This window comes from Nannobrachium achirus (assembly GCF_963921795.1).
Source record: "Nannobrachium achirus genome assembly, chromosome: 1".
NCBI lineage: Eukaryota > Metazoa > Chordata > Actinopteri > Myctophiformes > Myctophidae > Nannobrachium > Nannobrachium achirus.
The window spans coordinates 12,432,661-12,452,712 of record NC_137810.1 but is presented as its reverse complement, the minus strand read 5'-3'; the positions used below and the strand labels follow the sequence as shown (position 1 = coordinate 12,452,712).

Here is a 20,052-nt window from a genome sequence, read left to right as displayed (position 1 = left end):
GTGCAGAATGCTGCAGCACGATATCCAACAGGCAAAAAGAAATACGAACACATTAATCCTGCTTTAGCCAACTTACACTGGCTGCCTGACAGAATTATTCCGTATTGATTTAAAAATCATAGTGATCGCATTTAAAGCTTAAAAAGGCCTCACTTGAAATTACATCAAGTGTTTACTGACTGTGATCGGCTAACCAGCTGAGCTAGTTATTCCTATATCCCAGCTTTTATTGTTTAATGTTTCATCTGTTTCATTTGAACCTGCTATTCCCTGTTGGTTTTGTGCTCGTTTAATTTTTATGTGCTTTTCTTCGTCTGTTTTGCTTTTTTGTGCTCTTGTTTTATTTTCTTCTGTGAAGCACTTTGTAAAACCTTGTTAAGAACAGTGCTATAAAATAAAGAGTATTATTATTTAACCGCAGTTGTAGAACTACAACGCCAAGAATTATGGGTTGTTGTTGACTGTCATATAAACAGCAACGTTGCACCACCAGGGGTTCTACTGTATGCCCGGGGTGGCATTATGTTCAGGTAGATGCATGCTGTGATCGAAAAGACTGTAAAAGAGGCGGTGCCATAGTTTTGTAGTTTTTCAGTTTTGGATTCTGATTATCGTGATAATATCGTAAATGGCGATTTATTTTGTCACAATAATCGTGATATGAAATGTTCATATCGTCCCATCCCAACCCTAAACACAACATGCATTCAAGCCCGAAATCCATTTTCCATCCGTCATCATTAGTGCTGCAGTGGGAATAATCATCATTGTGACGCCTCTGAGTCAAGCATCACAAGGGAATAATTTATGCTTGGGCTCTTCTCCCATACGAGTACGATATATCCTTTATCAAGCACACCCAATCCCCCTGCTACCACTGCCTCCTTCTCTTTCAACAGCTTGAATAAACAGACGGGTAATTGCCTCTCCATTCGTAGTCCCAGTTCTAGTGTTGCAGTGGTGAGAGGCTGGTTGGAGGATGCACATTTTGTAATGAGATGAGCCTTTTGAAATAAATTATAAGAAGGCCCTCGTGGGATAACAGGCAGAGCTGAGGACAGCTATATGATCATGGCCTTCACAGCGAACTTTGGCAAAATGCATTACGTTCGAGCACCTCCCTCGTGTGCTGTTGGGAGTGTGGAGGTTCCACAGCAGAGTCTGTCTACCGTGTGTGTGTGTGTGTGTGTGTGTGTGTGTGTGTGTGTGTGTGTGTGTGTGTGTGTGTGCGTGTGTGTGTGTGTGTGTGTGTGCGTGCGTGCGTGCGTGCGTGAGTCTGTCTGTCTATCTGTCTATCTATCTATCAATATAAGAGCAGGTAGACCAACTACAACTACAGGAGTTGTGTTATTACTTGCGCAAGCAGAGCGCGCAACTACTGCCATCGGCTGGGTATGTACTGTATCTATGTACTGTATCTATGTACTGTATCTATGTACTGTACTCTATGTCGGTGTCCTCTCTTGTTTAAGACCGTAGCCCAATCAGAGACCAGCATCTCTGGCAACGTCATCATTAACAGGCAATGAGGGACCAGTATTCCTGTGGCCATATGGCCTACTTGTGCGCTAGGTGCAAGTTGGCACTTCTAGTTACCATTGTTATTATTGTATTAACTAACATACAGCACTCTACCATGAATTGTATTCACCAAAACAGTTATGGATTTCAGCTTTAAACTATTGCATTTCACACTGCTAATTAGCGTCTCTCTTCATTCGACGTACCCGTTGAGAAGACCACGTTCTTGGAGACCAGCTTGTAGTCCACTATGGAGAACTGTGGCAGCTCGATGCGGGTCACCCCCGTCACCGCGTTGTCCCCTCCTTTCCAGTAGAACTCAATGTCGTCCGTGGTGTAGCCGTCTGTGGGCGAGGGCGATGCACACAACATCCCAGTCAAAGACATGACTCACGCTTAGAGAGCAAGCACTGCTGCCCTGTCATTTTGTTAGCAAGAAGATAACATGACTAATGTGTTGTCATTCACACCAACACCGGAGCGACATTTCATGTCCTAATGTGTCACATGTGATTAAGTCCCATGAATCACTAAGGCCGGCTACGTGTGACATGTACATCGTCGCTGTCGGGCAGAAACCTTGTATCTCCATATTATTTGTATGTTTTATCATGAATCAATGGAATGTTGTATACTTTGTTTTATGACAGTGTTGTGTAGAAGTAGCAAAAACAGCGGATCTACAAGCCCACAATGTCGCCATGTGACACGTTCAGAGCTATTTTTTGATTGCCTATTGGATTTTTTTTTCTTTTTCTTTTTGTAATTGTGAAAGTGAGAGTTGAATGTGGTTAAGTCAAATATTTAACAGAAACCAAAGAAAAGTGTTAACGAGAGCTTATGACTAAATGACTTTAAGTGGATAAATTGGAACACAAGACGCTCTATTCTCCATTTCCTGAAAAGTAACAGTGTTGGACATACAAGGTTTCCGCCCGACGGTGACAAATTTAATCTTCCATGGGTTGAGGGTGTGTCTGGCCTTGTTGGCACGGAGGCTCACAAACACCACTTTCGAGGATTCCATGACCACCGACAGCTTTATGAGGGCAAGTGTGTTGAGAACAAGGGATGGCCAAAGAAGTTATTAAAAATCATAAAACCTAGACCAGTGACTCGACTCCGTCCTTGTGTGTTGGTGCTTACTGTCTAGCCAAAATCGCTCTTTTCGTTGGCACACCAGCTGTAACGACTGCATTGCCCTCTGTACAAAACGGCCACAGTTTATACTGTAGATTATCACCCAGGATTTGTCATGGCTATGAGGACCTGTACTTCCATCCTCAAAGAGGGTGACGATGAGTGGCCAGGCGATATTCTTTCATCACGTACCTATTTAGTATTTAGTCACAAATACAATGAGTAGGGCTGTCACGATTGTGACATTTTACATGACGATTAATTGTCACTCAAATAATTGCGATTAACGATTTGATTGTGTTTTTGTCGTTGATAATTACATTCCTGTTTGGCTTTTAGGCTTTGAAGTTGCACATGGCAAGACACATAACCTAAATATACAAAGAAATGACTTACATTTATGACAACTTTATACTTGAAAAAGAACATTGATAGCAATGCGATGCGTTGTGAGCTTGTAGATCGGCTATTTTCCAAAATGTTTTTAAATGTTTGAAAATTTTCATCATGTAAACGATTATGACGATTATGACAAGATATTTGCGAATTTGCGATTACGTCAAATAATTGCGATTATGTCAAATAATTGCGATAAGACTATTATGTAATAATTGTGACAGAGCAAACAATGAGAAAATAGCGTTTGAGCAATGCGGTAAACAGTGGCGGCGATGTTTGACACGCCGAGTTCCTTCCGCAGTGAGGTCACTCCAGGTGACAGTTCAGCCGACGGTGGCACTTTGGCTGGCACTGACTGGTCAACTGAAGCCGTATCACCCCAAGGGCTGATAACATTAATCAGCCTCAACGTCCAATATCCTTTTATCACTCCCTTCACCCGGGGAAAAGTACTGTACATCATAACCCTTTATTTATTTATTTATTTATTTCATTTTGAGTCATAAACTGGGCTTTTAACTTACAGCTCTCGATTTCCAGGGTGCAGTTCTGCTCGTCCAGCGGGTATCTCCTCAGATCCATCATGCAGGCTGCTGTGGTTGTGATTCTGAATTATAGACAAACCCGGGAGAGAAGTATGCATCATTTGGAGGAAATTATTGCTTTACCATTTGATTTACATCACACTGCGGGAACAACCCCCTGTAAAAGGAAAAGGGAATATATCATCAGCACAGAAATGTGCTTCTTTTTACGTACACAACACTGAGAAAGACAGAAATAAGACTTTTTTTTTTTTTTTGATTTGTTGATATATATAAAATGTTTTAAATTGCTTCTCAATTATTCGATAAACCTACAGTACACGAGCAAGATTAAGTGCACTATTGTTTCAGATTTCAAATATATTTTGGGTAGGGTGATACTTTTTGTACTCATAGGTATAGAGTGTTTGTTCAGTAACAGGGGCTCCCTGTTTTGCCTGCTCTTAAAGTGCGGGTGCCATGATTTATTCCCCCTCTAAAACATGATTATCAACTATTATGATTATACTAGGAGGAAGATTATTTCCAAAAAAGTGTACAGAAAGTGTTAAAATTATGTTTTTATGTGGCCACACCCACCAGTTCATTAAGTATGCCTGGTTGTCATGGTGGGTGGTGACCCAGCTGAAGTTAGCCACACCCCACAGTGTTGGGTGAATGGTAATTAGGGGAGGAGTTGATTGTGTGATGTAATAAGTATGGGTGTTTTTGGAACGGCATATCTGACCCAGCAGGTGGCATCCTCCAGCTAAACACCCAAATAAAAAGACAATGCATAATTGCTCATATCAACCACACCAGGGGGTCTAATGAAGTACTGTCAACCTCCTAGACACATGAAAACCAGAAAAAGTACAAAACTATAGCACCACCTCTTTAATCAGAAAATGCATTTTCAGGTCAGGGATACCAATTTCATCCAATGAGGAGAGAGAACTTGGAACTGAAACACTACAATTTAAGCGAATAAATTGGTACTTTCTCTTGGCCACTTACCTGACAAAGTATTTTCTGCTGGAGAGACACCGAGACCCCTGCCACTGAACAAACACTCTATAGCAGGGGTGGGCAACTTTGATGAGGGCGAGGGCCACTATATTTCCACCTTCACTCCAGAGGGCCACATTGCATATTGCTACGTCCTACTTTGTCATTCTAGAATCTCATACAAAAGAAGTAAAAATAGCAGATCTACAAGCTCAAAACGCATCGCATCGCGTTTTGAGCTTGTAGATCGGCTATTTTTTGCCGATAGATTTTTGTAGATCGGCTATTTTTTTTTTTTTTTTTTTTGAATCCTGAATTATTTTTTGTTTAGTTATATTATAGTCATGTTAACTTCATGAACCTAAATACAACTTGGACATCAAAATACATTTTAATACTACTATACTAATCACTAAACTACTCATATAGACTGACGTAATTAAAGCAGGTCATGTTTGCAATTGTAACAGCTGACATCGATAATATATCAGTATTCCGGTATTAACCTGCGGGCCGGGCCGCATTACGTTAAGGTGGGGGCCGCATGTGGCCCCCGGACACATGCTCTATAGTGATGATTACTATCATAATATAGAGCTTAAACCTTTTAACAAAACACAAAAAACATATCACTTCCCTACCTTTAATTGCCCTGCCCTGACACCCATTATTGTGGGCTCGCTGAAAGGCGTTTCATAGGAACAGTATTTCTAGTCAGGGACGTGCTGGCCATTGGGAAAAGCGGGACAACTCCCGAACAGCCGGTTCATTCCCGGCCGGTCCAGGCCGGCCATTAGGGAAAAATGTAAAAATAAAATGTCGGCCTTCGTTCCATTTTGGGGGCTGGGCGGCCAACAAAGTAAATCGTCACTGTCGGGCAGAAACCTCGTATCTCCAAGTTTCAAATTTGTAATTTTTTTTGCAAAGCAAAGTAGTGAAAACAGCAGATCTACAAGCACACACCGCCTCGCGCCGCTGGTAAATACAAAACAAAAGGTTTCCACCCAACAACAACGAAATATAACTCATGTAATTGGCCCACTGGCTTGTCACTTGTCATGATCTGAAATGGCAAATCTTTGAGTAGCAGCAGCGCTATAGAGAGAGATCTCTCTCTATAGCACGCAATGAAGGCCTCTCCAACTCTTTTTCCCGGGCTGAATCAGGGCCCCAGCATGTCCCTGATAGTGTCCTTAGCATAATTAAAGCTATCCTTGTTTTTATAAGGCCTACACTCATCTCACCAACGCATTGTAACGTTTCTATGGTTATTGTATTTTTTACAACTGGACTTGTTCTATTTTTGAAAATAAATAAATAAAAAGAAACCAAGCTAACTCTCGGTTTACAGTACTATAGTTTGAGAGGGAGAAATGCTCTGGGAGATGAAAGTGTTACTGACCCAAAGTCCATCCTTTTAACTGCACAGTAGAGTTTAAGTGATTCTGTTGTAGCTTTAACAGTTCTCAACACTGCTTGATCATCATCTTCTAGCACGGCCATCCACGGATTATAGTGAACTAACATAATTACTAAATGCACACAATTGTATTAACACGTTACTATTACTTCATCGTATTCTCTGCTACGCATTGTACTTTTAAATGCACATTTTGGAAGTGCAGTGCATGGCATTTAAGATTGAAAAGCAGATTGTCTGCAAATTAAACTTAATTGGGTTTGAGGGCTTATTGTACTGAGATGCCAAGCGGTAGTTTCTACACACACATGGCTGAGCCGCAGTACATTACCATAAAATCATGACAATTACGTCCTTAAAGGAGTAGTTCACCCCCAAAATGACTTTTTTTCTATTGATTAGTCATGCTATGGAGACTAGAGTTCAATATTTTTTTTTGTTTTTTGTCGCATTCCTAAGACAAAAATGTGATAACAATAAATGTACCCCCATTCATTCCGGATGGTGACCCGTTTCGAAACGGGTCACCATCCGGAATCAATGGGGGTAAATTTACTCGAATCAAATTTTTGTCTTAGGAATGTGACAAAAACCAAAAAATATTATTGAACTCTAGTCTCCATAGCATGACTAATCAATAGAAAAAAAGTCATTTTGGGGGTGAACTACTCCTTTAATGCTTCCAGAAAAGAAGATAATAAATAACACTGACTTTTTTGCAATCGATTGATAAGATCTGCCTCGATATCTCATGTAATTTCTTCTATGCGTTATTGCACTGCGGTACTTGTGGTTAATAATATGATATACACACGATATAATTTGATACAAGTGTTGCTGTTCTTTCAGCGGTGTTGCGGCAGCAGAAATATCATTCCTGCATCATAAGGATTGAATTCTGACCCTGCTGAGTGCTGACGATTCATTTTGAAACTAGCTTGGGCGGCCCGCTGCTCTCACGTTTTAGTTCCAAGGCAGACAGAAGTAAAAACGACTGTCAGCAAAACATCTGGGGACAAACACTCAACATCCATGTTCGGAAAGTGAACAAACTGAAGGACCATACTGGCATCAATACATGTCATGTCATCTTCTATTCACAGCATTGGCCATAATTCACCCTTTGTCAAGTCCCGCCCATTGTCCTGCCCCTCTCCACACCCATTGGTTGCTGTGTCTTGGAGGGACATTCAGTGGGACATTCCATCCACTGCCATGTTAATTCAGTTGCTTCATATTGTTATTCTGTGTGCTCAATTCTAATTTCAAACTTTGTTTCAGTCAATTGGAGCTGCTCGGTGGCAGCATAGTGAATCAGCATGCTTTTAAATGTTTTTATTTCTCAAAAAAATTGGTTTTAGCTAATTCAACATAAAAAAGGCGGAACCAGGGCGGGACAAGGCAGATAGAGCCTGCTGGTTGGTCAGTCAGGGACCAACCAGGAGCCTAACAAAGGGTGAATTGTATACCACCAGTAAGACGCCTAAGGGCGAAAAGCGACCTCACCCATTTACGCAGGACGGAATTCATTATTAAAATATATCGTCGTTGTCGGGTGGAAACCTCGTATCTCCAAGTTTCAAATGTGTACGTTCTTTCGCAAAGTAAAGCCCCGCTTCATCATACAAGGCCGCCGCACAAAAGTAGTGAAAACAGCAGATCTACAAGCACACAACGCCTCGCACCGCGAGGCGTTGTGTGCATGTAGATCGGCTGTTTTCACTAGTTTAAATCATTTTTAAAATGATAACAAAACCATCGGTTTTGGACATACAAGGTTTCCACCCGACAACGACAATATATACAGTATATCGGACTAGTTACCCATATATGGAGATCCCTGATACCCATATATAGAGATATGGGCATATTGGTTGGATCATACAACTGTACAAATGCAAGTACAGTAATGGCAGGGGAAGCAGCTAAGAACATAGGACAAAATGGGAGCTATCCATGTGCAAAAGTTGATGTCTATGATGTCTGAAATCATACATACAATCCCTTTTATGCCCATATATGGAGATCCCTGTCTGTAGAACCAATCGTGTGCTGCGAGACCCCAGATATGCGTCGGTGCGTTTCAGTATCTGTCTCTCAGTCTGTCCCCTTTTACGGGCATATTTGTTGGATCGGCGGTTATACTAAAAAATTGAGTTTCGTACAACTTTTGTACAATCAGGGATCTCCATATATGGGCATACAATTGGGAAGGAATGTGATGACACAATGTGATAACAGGCTAGCTTGGTCGTTCGTGGTGGCAGTCAACCGTTGACTGTCAACGGAACTTCACAACGATGAAACTGACACCCTTCACAACATACCCTTTGGAAATTATAATATAATATAAATAAAAGGATTATTATTAGGCCTAGAATTATTAAATGCTTTAACCAGTGAAAAATAGCAGATATACAAGCTCACAGCGCGGCACCGAGTGCCGCGCTGCGAGCTTGTAGATCTGCTATTTTTGAAAAATCTTGAAAATTAGAATTTTGACCCGATTCTGTGTCTTTTGAATCCTTCTAAGACTTTTTGAAAAACCTATGTTTCTGTGTAAGCAATCTGGCCAGCCATCGTCAAAGAAAAGGTCCTTCACTTCTCAGTTGGTCTGTTCTTGAGAGACCACTACGTCAGTGGTTCTCAAACCTTTTCATGTAAAGGACCCCCAAAATGATATTTATTTGGCCACGGACCCGCATCTCAAAATATCTAGTTCCAGGGACCACCCAGAAGCAAAATTTGAGTTCCAAACGTTCGCTTTGAAAATACATATATTCAAAGATCTGCACACATTTTCACGACTTTTTCAAAAATAGCAGATCTACAAGCTCACAGCGCGGCACCGAGTGCCGCGCTGTGAGCTTGTATATCTGCTATTTTTCACTGGTTAAAGCATTCAATAATTCTAGGCCTAAATGGGTTTTAAGGATTATTATTATTATTATTATTGGGGGTCTAGACTAGCTGCAGCGGTTGTACTCACCTCAGTCCGTAGAGGACGGTACCGTCCGGGTGCAGTCGAATCATGCGGTTCTTGACTGTAACACCGTGCACAAAGGACTTCTTGTCATTGAGGAAGTAGGTGTCGGGGACCCAGAGCTGGTCTGCCACCCTGTTGTCCAGCGTCAGGTTGAGAGGGATCCCGGCGTAGGCCAACCTCTTATCTCTCCAGTACTGCTGGAAGTACATCGTCAGCGTGTAATCCTGTGGACCAAAGGAGAACACGGGTCATTTAGTGCACATCACAGACGCAGACACGTCAGAAGTGATGCTATTACATGGCAGGTACAGTATAAATAATGCAGCATTGTGTCCCAGGTCTGAGGGACTCTCTCTCTGGGGGTAATGTTGGCGTACGCCGTCATAACTGTGAGTTCGGGGGTTCACTTACTCACAGTGAGTTAAGGCTACCACGTAGGTCATTGCTACGTGTCTGCAGCCCCGGAGCTCAGGATGGATTTTCTGCAGTCAACGTGATATTTATAGAATTGTCAAACAACTCTGATTCTCAACAACCGGCCCCGGGCGACCATTTCTCAAGAGCTGTCTAGAGAAGAAACCCTCCTCAGCCCTTCTGCTCAGAATCGTGGCACTAGCCCTCAGATTATAGATTTCCATTTCTGCAGCTACAGCATCGACACCATGCAGGGGCGTCGCACCAAATTCTGGGCCCTGGGTAGAAGGATTCACTGCGGGCCTCCCATGAACATTCTTCATAGGAGGAGGGGGTTTAACCCATTTAGACTGCATGGGAACGCATTATTTTTGCTTTAACTATTGAAAAATACAAATATTGAAAAAAAAAATACATTCTTACAGCGCGGCACCGAGTGACGTGCTGAGCTTGTAGGTCTTCTATTTAAAAAAAATTGTGAACATTTGTGCAAGTCTTTGAATATTTCAAATCCTTCTTGAAAAACCTATGTTTCTATGTCAGTGGTGCTCAAACCTTTTCATGTGAAGGACCCCCAAAATGATATGTATTTGGCCACAGACCCCCATCTCAAAATATTTAGTACCAGGGACCCCTCAGAAGGGAAATTTGAGTCACAAATGTGGAAAAATATATATATTTGCACAAATTTCCATGACTTTTCAAAAATAGCAGATCTACAAGCTTGCAGCGCGACACTCGGTGCCGTGCTGTGAGCTTGTAAAACTTTTCAATAGCTAAAGTAGGGTAAAATAATGAAGGCCCCTCCACCTTGGGCCCTAGTAACTCAGTCCCACTCCCCCTCCCCTTTGTGACACCCCTGACACCATGGCTCAGCTCTGAGGGCTGACCACTGATCTCGCCAGGCCCAAACACTGCTGCCAACTGGATCTGCCTGATTAACCCAACAACAACTCAAAAAAACTGGAGCACACTGCACAGTGGCACGAAAATAATACCAGAATATCCAATCTAAATAATTTAACAACATGAACCGCTAGCGTTCCAGGCATTATTATTCAGGGAATATCATAATTGATGAACACACAACAATGGAGAACGTTTGGCAAAAATAGCAGATCTACAGTACAAGCTCACACGGCCTTTGCAACGCGGTAAGTGGTGAGCTTGTAGATCGACTATTTTCTGAGGGGGAGGCGAGTACAGAACCTTGGGGGACATTGATCAACGAAGTTTATACAGTAAGGTTAATATTTAAGTACTCTGTGTGTGTGTGTGTGTGTGTGTGTGTGTGTGTGTGTGTGTGTGTGTGTGTGTGTGTGTGTGTGTGTGAGTGGCCGCGTGCGTGTGCACGTTTGTTTGACGTGTGTGCATGGCTAATTGTCTATGCTTTATTTTTTGAATAACCCCCAAAAAATTGGACAGATCGACGGACAAACAGACAAAGCAGAATACGGTAGCTTCGACGTAGCACACATGGTGTGTGCTACGTCGAAGCTACCGTAGCATGCTGTCGAAGCATGCTGTGAAATAAGCCTGTCAATAATTCAGAGGACATTCTGATTTCCAACCGGTTCCACAGGTGGAGCCATCAAACACAAAAGCTTTTTCCTGGGGCTTTAATGGAGCTCTTTACTGGCCCACTTGGCTTTGTTCTGCTGACTAATGCTCTCTTAAATAAATAAGCAGGACTCGGGAAATAAACACAAAGTTGGCAATGCTGAGAAAATGTCTGCTTTTGAATCCACTCACTGGCACAGTAGCACACTCATGACAAGTGTTTAAGTGCATCATTTTCGTTTGAATACAACTCCCAGATCTCTATTTGTCCTCTCAACACTGGTTTAACTAAATTTACTTCAACCTGGCACCCCCTCATTTTCATAAATAGGCTAAATAGCAGACCTATAAGCTTAAAGGACAACTTTGTTTTTTTACAACAAGGGTTCATATTTTAGATTGTAATTAGAGAAAAGAAAAAGTGAGTGTTAAAATGTTTTCATTTGCTTCGATCTATTATTTTATTGTGTTTACCGTGCTAAAATGTGGGGCATGCGTACGCATGGGGGCATGCGTACAAGTGGCTAAATATGTCTTTTTATACACAATAAGTCTGCAGTTTCTTTATTACTATTTACAGTAGCACTTCTAGCCCCCATAAGTCACATCCAACCATGAAAGGTTGTGTTGTATCTTGGGAATGGGCTTATTCTGTGTAAAATTACATATTTATCCACTTGTACGCTTGCCCCCAACCACTGAAATAAGAATTTCTAAAACCATAGAAAGAAGTAAAGGAAATCATTTTAACACTCATCTTTTATATTCTTTAATTACAATCTAAACTATGAACCCTTGTTGTAAAAAACGAAAGTTGTCCTTTAAGTGGTTAATAGGTGGTAACGTGATATTGGTTCGACCTCCCGTTTCCGACCACCTTCACCGCTGGTGAATGCTAGCCTGGTGAAATGCTAACCTGCCGACAATGGTGAATGCTAACCTAGTGAATGTTAACCTGGTCAGACCAACGGGAGGTCAGTCCCCTTAATAGGCCATAGGCCATAATTGGTGGCTGTGGGTCTCAGGATTTTTCTCAGGATCTAGCTCTGATTTTGAAGAAACTTCTTTGAAGGGTTAGTTAGGGCTTGAAATTTACTTTTTATTTGAATCTTCAGCCCATATGGCTATTGAATGTTAGTTACTATAAGCCACTCGTAACATATTTTAGCTTTTGAAGACCAACATTGGTCAAAAGCAAGCCTAGCAGCCTCGTTTGCTTGTGTGAGAGAACCATAGTGGTCATAGTTTGTCAACTTTGCAGTCAAATTTACAACATTGGTTGTATTACATGTCACAACACTGCAATCATGGGAATGATAAGATTAGTGCTAGAAGAATTATGACTCCATCCATTCTGTCGAGTCATCACCTGCCATGTTGGCTAGTAACCTGACAGTGTTACCCACCAGTTAATTTTGACCTGTTCATTTCAAGCGCCCATTAACTCATTCCCTGCTAGGCCCGATAGTCCCGAGAATATGCTAATGTCCCTCCCCACCAGGCCCCTCAAAAACAAAATTGGACCCCAAAAAATGTAGTAGGCATGATAGCAATCGCAAAATTGCATGTTTAACCCCTATAGCAACCCCATCTTTCAAACATGGCAGCCATCTTTGTTTACATTTTAGGAAAACATAATGGCTGCTATATCATGAATGCCTGAACGGATTTCCATTCAGATTTTTGTGTTTGAAAGCTGTGAGCAATGTGCACACACGTGGTGCATGATCTAGGCATGGACATGACATTATCAGTGCACTATGAATTACATGGAAGTCTATGGAGACAGAGGCATATGAAAGTACGAAGGTATTTGCAAATGGCGGGGTATGAGTTAAATCACATTCAGAAGTTTGTGTCGTCGGAGACTGGCCCCCAGGGGCCAATGTGTCATGCATGGGGACAGCAGGTTGGCTGATTTGACTGGTCAAAGTCAATTTAGTCAAACAACACATATTGCCTCAGGAAATCTCACAGCCTCCATCTCTACTCAACCATTGAGGACCGGATTTATGTACATCTAAGGTTGAGGGCAAATTGCACTGGCAATCTGAACGTTTGATTTACTAGGGTAGCAGCTAATTACGCAATCTGTGAATGGAACCGCCTCCTTATTCCATATTTGTACGTGAAACAGCGGTTGCGGGCAGTCGTAGCTTAGTGTAGTACAGAGGTAGGGGTGGGCGATATGGACAAATACAATATCACAATGTTTTTCCAAGCTGTATCACGAATCGATACACATACATCTTATCACGATTCTTTTTCATGATAGGTTTTTATGGTTATTTGTCAAGTTACTTTCAGGTCCAGGGATTCTCTGGGTTCCTTTTGGGAGGTCTACATTTGACCCTTACAAGTATCTAACTCTGACAGTATACAAATGAAACCAAATGGACCCTTACGGGTCCATTTGGTTTCATTTGTATACAGTCAGAGTTAAGTGGAGACCTTGACATTTTAAAGTTTGAGAACTACTGATTTACACCAAAATGCAGCTTTAAATGAATCTCTGTATTAACAATTCAACAGGATTTTTTTACAAGGCTCCCTCATTGTATCACGATATATATATACGATATCTCTGAAAAGGCATATTGTGGAAACATTGTATCGCCTCAACCAGGCCTGAAATTTCGTCCTTTTAGGGGCAGTATCTCTGTAGCCATTAAACGAAACGGGTTTCTTACATTGATGCTCCTACATCATGCAAGCACCAGTTAAAGTTACTTTCCATCCCTCATATACTGTGTGCACAGTGCACATCCCATAACCCACACACTGCACATCATTTTGGAGCTCATATCTTTGAACGGGTAAGGGCTAGTTGAAATAATTTGTTGAATTTAGGGGTTAGGGATGATAACCTAATCTGCAGTGAAATATCTGATCAGCCCTGCACCAATCAAAGTCACTAGATTGGTTTAAAGATGGGGACTCAGTCAGGAGTTATGATTTCAGAATCTCAACAAAAAAACACTGGTGCCTACATGACAAGAAAGAAACACCAGTATCTACTGTCTACACATTGACAAGACAGAGACAGAGAAGAAGTGGTACAGTCAGCTGGGGCATTAAGGCCACTGTGGCCTCAGGGCATGCCATTTTTTAGGGGCACAAGGCCAAACTGAGGGGCAACTGTGGCCATGACCTTCATGGCCTCATGAAATTCCTGCCCTGGTCTCAACGATATTTATCACCATATCGCCCACCCCTATACAGAGGCCACCTGGTAATCAGAAGGTCACCAGTTCAACCCTGTTCCTGAGCAAGACATTAATCCCCAACGGAGCCCCACTGAGTGCTCTTCATGAACGTCATCAGCTGGGTGATGAAGCTGTCATTGAAAACTGGATTAATAAAGGTCTACCTTTTTAAAGGTAAAAGGTAAATTGATGTGTGTGCAGCACACGGAACCCTCAACCAGCTCATCAATGAAAATAAAAGCAAAATGCAATACTGATTAATTCATTGATTAATTACACAAACATTGTGGCGGGCGTATTGCAACTGAGAGAAATAGAATTTGGGTGACTGTTGTTCATAAAATAACGGCTTTAGGAGTCATACAATGTGCTCCTGAACAGATAGCAAGACAAGGACTTGTATTACAGATGGCTTGAACATTGTGTTATCCGTAACATATCTAACACAGTTTGAAATTCAAAATCCCTAGGAGAATCATTGACAGCTAGGGTAACTTTGGGTCTCACACCACAAAACTGTGAAAAGTGATGACTCATCACTAAACCATCGTTTTGGGGGGCCGTTTTTAGCCCAAGGAATTTTTTTCAATGCTTGCAATGGATACGGAATAATTAAAAACACCTAGTTAGACCCCTCACATCCCACTTAAAGGGCCTACACCATGCTTTTAAAACTATATTTTTTGTATAAATATATGCTCAAAATTGAGTCTTAGACAGGTTTTAACCCTCAACAAACACTCTGACCATTCTTTGTGTTTGTTCTAGCTCTACTATAATGAGGCTCTCCAGCTGCAATACCAAAACGGCCTCTGTTTGCTCAGGGGCGCATCTAGTGGGGTTTTTCCAGAAAAAAAAGAAGTTTTTTGAAAAAAAGAAGTTTTTTGAAAAAAAAAGTTTTTGAAAAAAAAAGTTTTTTGAAAGTGTTTTGAAAAAAAAAAGTTTTTTGAAAAAAAAGTTTTTTGAAAAAAAAAGTTTTTGAAAAAAAAGTTTTTTGAAAAAAAAATTTTAAAAAATTTTTGAAAAAAAAAGTTTGAAAAAAAAAAAATTTGAATTTTTTTTGACTTTTTGACAGTTTTTGAAAAAAAAATTTTTTTTGAAAAATTTCAAAAAAAAATTTTTTTGTAAAAAAAAATTTTTTTTTGAAAAAAAAACTTTTGAAAAAAAAAACTGAAAAATTTTTTTTTAATTTTTTTTTTTTTTTGACTCTGAAAAAAAAAACGGGAAACGCGTGTGACGTCACATGCGTCAACTCTCAGAACAGCACTGTTCTGAGAACCTGTGGAAAGCTTTTCATCTCTGTCTTCCCAAAACCAGAGAAAGACACAATGTACAGAAATAGGACTTTGTGAGGATAGAAGGTGCCAGTGGGACCCCAAAAAAAGGTTTTAAAATGGAAAAAGTGAAAATTCATGGTGTAGGTCCTTTAAAGCAGATTGTTTGGGAGTAATTGTTTCCTTTATAGCATAGTGTATAGTAAGTGAATGAGACCCAAAGTTACCCTAGCTGTCAAAGATTCTCCTAGGGATTTTGAATTTCAAACTTTGTTAGATATGTTACTAGACACCTTGACGAACACATTGGTGAAGAAATCGTTTGGTAAGGAATTTATTCCCAGGTTTTATTAATATCCCCTGACTATATAGAATCTATAGGCTAGGCCTAGAATATGTCCTCCCATTATTTGTGTGGTGATCCTCCCTTAAACGCGTATACATAAAGGGGAGAGGCACATATTGCCATTCGATTATAAGCAAGGTGTGCTTCAGAATGACAAGCACACCGCATTTCCAGGCCAGTGCACCTATTTGACGTAGATTTCCTAGCTGCAGGACTGCATATGAAATGAGGCACAAAGGGTTTTTCTTTGTGGAGTTTGCATGTTCTCCCTGTATTTGCGCGGGATTCCTCTGGGTACTTATTGGATTTCCTTCCGTACCAAAAGACATGCATGCCACAGTACAGCAGGCGCACATTCCAGCCATTGCCCTTAACCAAAGTACCCAGGGGATGCACGGTGGCCAGGCAGGGGTGTCGCACCAAATTCTGGGCCCTGGGTACAAGGATTCACTGCGTTATTTTGTGCTTTAACTATTGAAAAAATAGCTTGTGCTATTTTGTGCTTCTGCTATTTTTGAAAAACCTATGTTTCTATGTCAGTGGTGCTCACATTTTTGTGAAGGACCCCCAAAATGATACGTATTTGGCCACGGAACCCCATCTCAAATTATTTAGTTCCAGGGACCACCCCCAGAAGCAAAATTTGAGTTACAAATGTTGGCTTAAAAAATACATATATTCAAAGATTTGCACCCAATTTCACGACTTTTCAAAAATAGCAGATCTACAAGCTTGCAGCGCTGTACTCGGTGCTTTTTTTGAAAAAAAAACTTTTGAAAAAAAAAACTTTGAAAAATTTTTTTTTAATTTTTTTTTTTTTTTGACTCTGAAAAAAAAAACGGGAAACGCGTGTGACGTCACATGCGTCAACTCTCAGAACAGCACTGTTCTGAGAACCTGTGGAAAGCTTTTCATCTCTGTCTTCCCAAAACCAGAGAAAGACACAATGTACAGAAATAGGACTTTGTGAGGATAGAAGGTGCCAGTGGGACCCCAAAAAAAGGTTTTAAAATGGAAAAAGTGAAAATTCATGGTGTAGGTCCTTTAAAGCAGATTGTTTGGGAGTAATTGTTTCCTTTATAGCATAGTGTATAGTAAGTGAATGAGACCCAAAGTTACCCTAGCTGTCAAAGATTCTCCTAGGGATTTTGAATTTCAAACTTTGTTAGATATGTTACTAGACACCTTGACGAACACATTGGTGAAGAAATCGTTTGGTAAGGAATTTATTCCCAGGTTTTATTAATATCCCCTGACTATATAGAATCTATAGGCTAGGCCTAGAATATGTCCTCCCATTATTTGTGTGGTGATCCTCCCTTAAACGCGTATACATAAAGGGGAGAGGCACATATTGCCATTCGATTATAAGCAAGGTGTGCTTCAGAATGACAAGCACACCGCATTTCCAGGCCAGTGCACCTATTTGACGTAGATTTCCTAGCTGCAGGACTGCATATGAAATGAGGCACAAAGGGTTTTTCTTTGTGGAGTTTGCATGTTCTCCCTGTATTTGCGCGGGATTCCTCTGGGTACTTATTGGATTTCCTTCCGTACCAAAAGACATGCATGCCACAGTACAGCAGGCGCACATTCCAGCCATTAACCAAAGTACCCAGGGGATGCACGGTGGCCAGGCAGGGGTGTCGCACCAAATTCTGGGCCCTGGGTACAAGGATTCACTGCGTTATTTTGTGCTTTAACTATTGAAAAAATAGCTTGTGCTATTTTGTGCTTCTGCTATTTTTGAAAAACCTATGTTTCTATGTCAGTGGTGCTCACATTTTTGTGAAGGACCCCCAAAATGATACGTATTTGGCCACGGAACCCCATCTCAAATTATTTAGTTCCAGGGACCACCCCCAGAAGCAAAATTTGAGTTACAAATGTTGGCTTAAAAAATACATATATTCAAAGATTTGCACCCAATTTCACGACTTTTCAAAAATAGCAGATCTACAAGCTTGCAGCGCTGTACTCGGTGCCGCGCTGTGAGCTTGTATATCTGCTATTTTTCAGTAGCTGAAGTATAAAATAATTCCAGGCCCCTCCACCTTGGGCCCTAGTAACTCAGTCCCACTCCCCCCCCCCTTGTGACGCCCCTGGGAATGGGACAAATGCAGAGAACACATTTCCCAGAGGGGATAAAATGCAACTTAAAGCTGCAATATACATCTACTGTATTTACTCTGTCATTTCTACAGAAGAAATATATATATGTTTTTATTAGCACAACTACAAGCTCACATCACATCACATGTGAGCTTGTAGATCATCTATTTTCTTTTAAAGATTTGTTTTTGGGCTTTTATGCTTTTATTGATAGGACAGTAGACTGACAGGAAATGGGGGGAGAGATGGGGCGTGACACGCGGCAAATGTCGTCCGGATCGGGAATCGAACCGGCGACGCCGCCCGGCATCCATGCCTATGTGGCAATGCCTCATCTATTTTCAAATAAGTTTGCAGAAATGTGCAGACGACACAGTAGTAGTGTGACGAATATATGTATATCACAACGATGAGTCGTTGTACCAGCAGGACTACAAGTGGACTGTTAACGTGAGAAAAGACGAAGGAAAAATGAACCTTAAAGTGGTTAAACTGCTTAATTAACACATTTTGCTGGTTGCTGCTCAACATGTCAGCGCTTGTGACATGAACATGGATTACAGCGTTCATGGATTGCAGCGTTGACCTAAAAGTCTTAGGAAATCTGGGTATGATGAGTGTATGAGTAGATAGATAGATAGATAGATACCTTTATTATCCCAAGGGGGAAATTCAGTTGTCCAGTTGTAGCACAGCAGTATACAGTTATTTACAAAGTTACAGAGAAGTAAGAAAAAAGATAGATAAGAGGGGAAAAAAACAAGAGCAGTACAGTACCAATAAAGAGAAGGTGCATCAATAGAGGGGGCGAATAATATATAAGTATATACCGGTATACATAAAGTGTCTTACAAAAAGAGACCGTAGCAGTCAATGCTAGTTAGTGCAACAAGTATCTCACTGTCATTGTTAAACAAAGCAAAATACTCAGAAACTACCAACACAACCTATAGTGCAATGTCCTAAATATATCCAATGTACTAAATAGTATTAACAGTATTAAACTGTAATCAATATTTGTGAATATCCTTTGGTTATACAAGACAATGGTATAATAAACAGCGAACATATGAAATATATTGTACATTATACATAATTTACATAAGGATTGCCTCTACATGTGGCAATACTGACCCTTTGCTAGAAACAGAAAGCGCCTGTGTTACAGTATGTCCAGTTTCTTAACAGATCAAAAGTATTTAGATACGACCGAAATTCTAAAAATAATTCTACGAAATTCTGTGAAGGTGAAAGTTGGTTCTGCAGGGATTCGAGGCTGAGCATCAGATAATGAGAGGAGATGTGTCTGGTGAAAGGCTCTGGCTCTATGACAAGTTTTTGCCAGCATTCTTTTTCACTTTCTGTTCCCCCGCCAAGACGTGATGCATTATGCTTCTCATTGGGTCATATCCCATGAGCATGCAGTGAGGCTGCAGGTTGGCTGTAGCGGTTCTACCAGTTTGCCCTCACATTACAGAGATGGAATCCATCTGGGCATGTGACATGTGATGTTGCATATCGTCGTTGTCGGGTGGAAACCTTGTATGTCCAAAACCGTTCGTTTTTCATTTTTCATCTTAAAAATGATGTAAACTAGTGAAAACAGCCGATCTACAAGCACACAACGCCTCGCATGGCGAGGCGTTGTGTGCTTGTAGATCTGCTGTTTTCACTACTTTTGTGCGACGGCCTTGTACGATGAAGCAGGGCTTTACTTTGAGAAAGAACGTACACATTTGAAACTTGGAGATACAAGGTGTCCACCCGACAACGACGATATCATTGCTGTCGGGCAGAAACGTCCTCCAAAACCGTTACTTTTCAAGAAATGGAAAAGAATACCCTGGGTTCCATTCCATTGGATCCAATGTAGTTATCATTTAGACACAAACTCTTGTTAATACTTTTTATTGGCTAGATATTTACAAACCCCACAGACAGACTTGACCACTCCATCACACCAAGACATCAACAATAAGATTATTCAAACGTAGCCAAAATACTGTAGCAGGTCTACAATCTCTGCTATTTTCATTTCTTTTGTGCAACACGGACGGCAAAGTATTAAAATAGGGCTTAAGTGGTTAAGTATGACCAATAGAATTAAACATGGAGAATACTGTACAGGTGTCTGCCTTCAGT

At 40.9% G+C, this 20,052-nt stretch overlaps 1 protein-coding gene across 2 annotated transcripts in view; it reads right to left on the bottom strand.

Moving 5' to 3' along the window:
• The window catches only part of gabrb3 (gamma-aminobutyric acid type A receptor subunit beta3), a gene marked incomplete at both ends in the record, with an annotated part of 147,973 nt that overhangs the window by 22,653 nt on the left and 105,268 nt on the right, over positions 1-20,052 (bottom strand). For both annotated transcript variants that reach the window (XM_080735358.1, XM_080735359.1), the window contains 3 exons: positions 1,728-1,865; positions 3,585-3,667; positions 9,002-9,222. In XM_080735358.1, the coding sequence (XP_080591484.1) occupies positions 1,728-1,865; positions 3,585-3,667; positions 9,002-9,222 (442 nt within the window). The remainder of the gene's footprint in view (positions 1-1,727; positions 1,866-3,584; positions 3,668-9,001; positions 9,223-20,052) is intronic.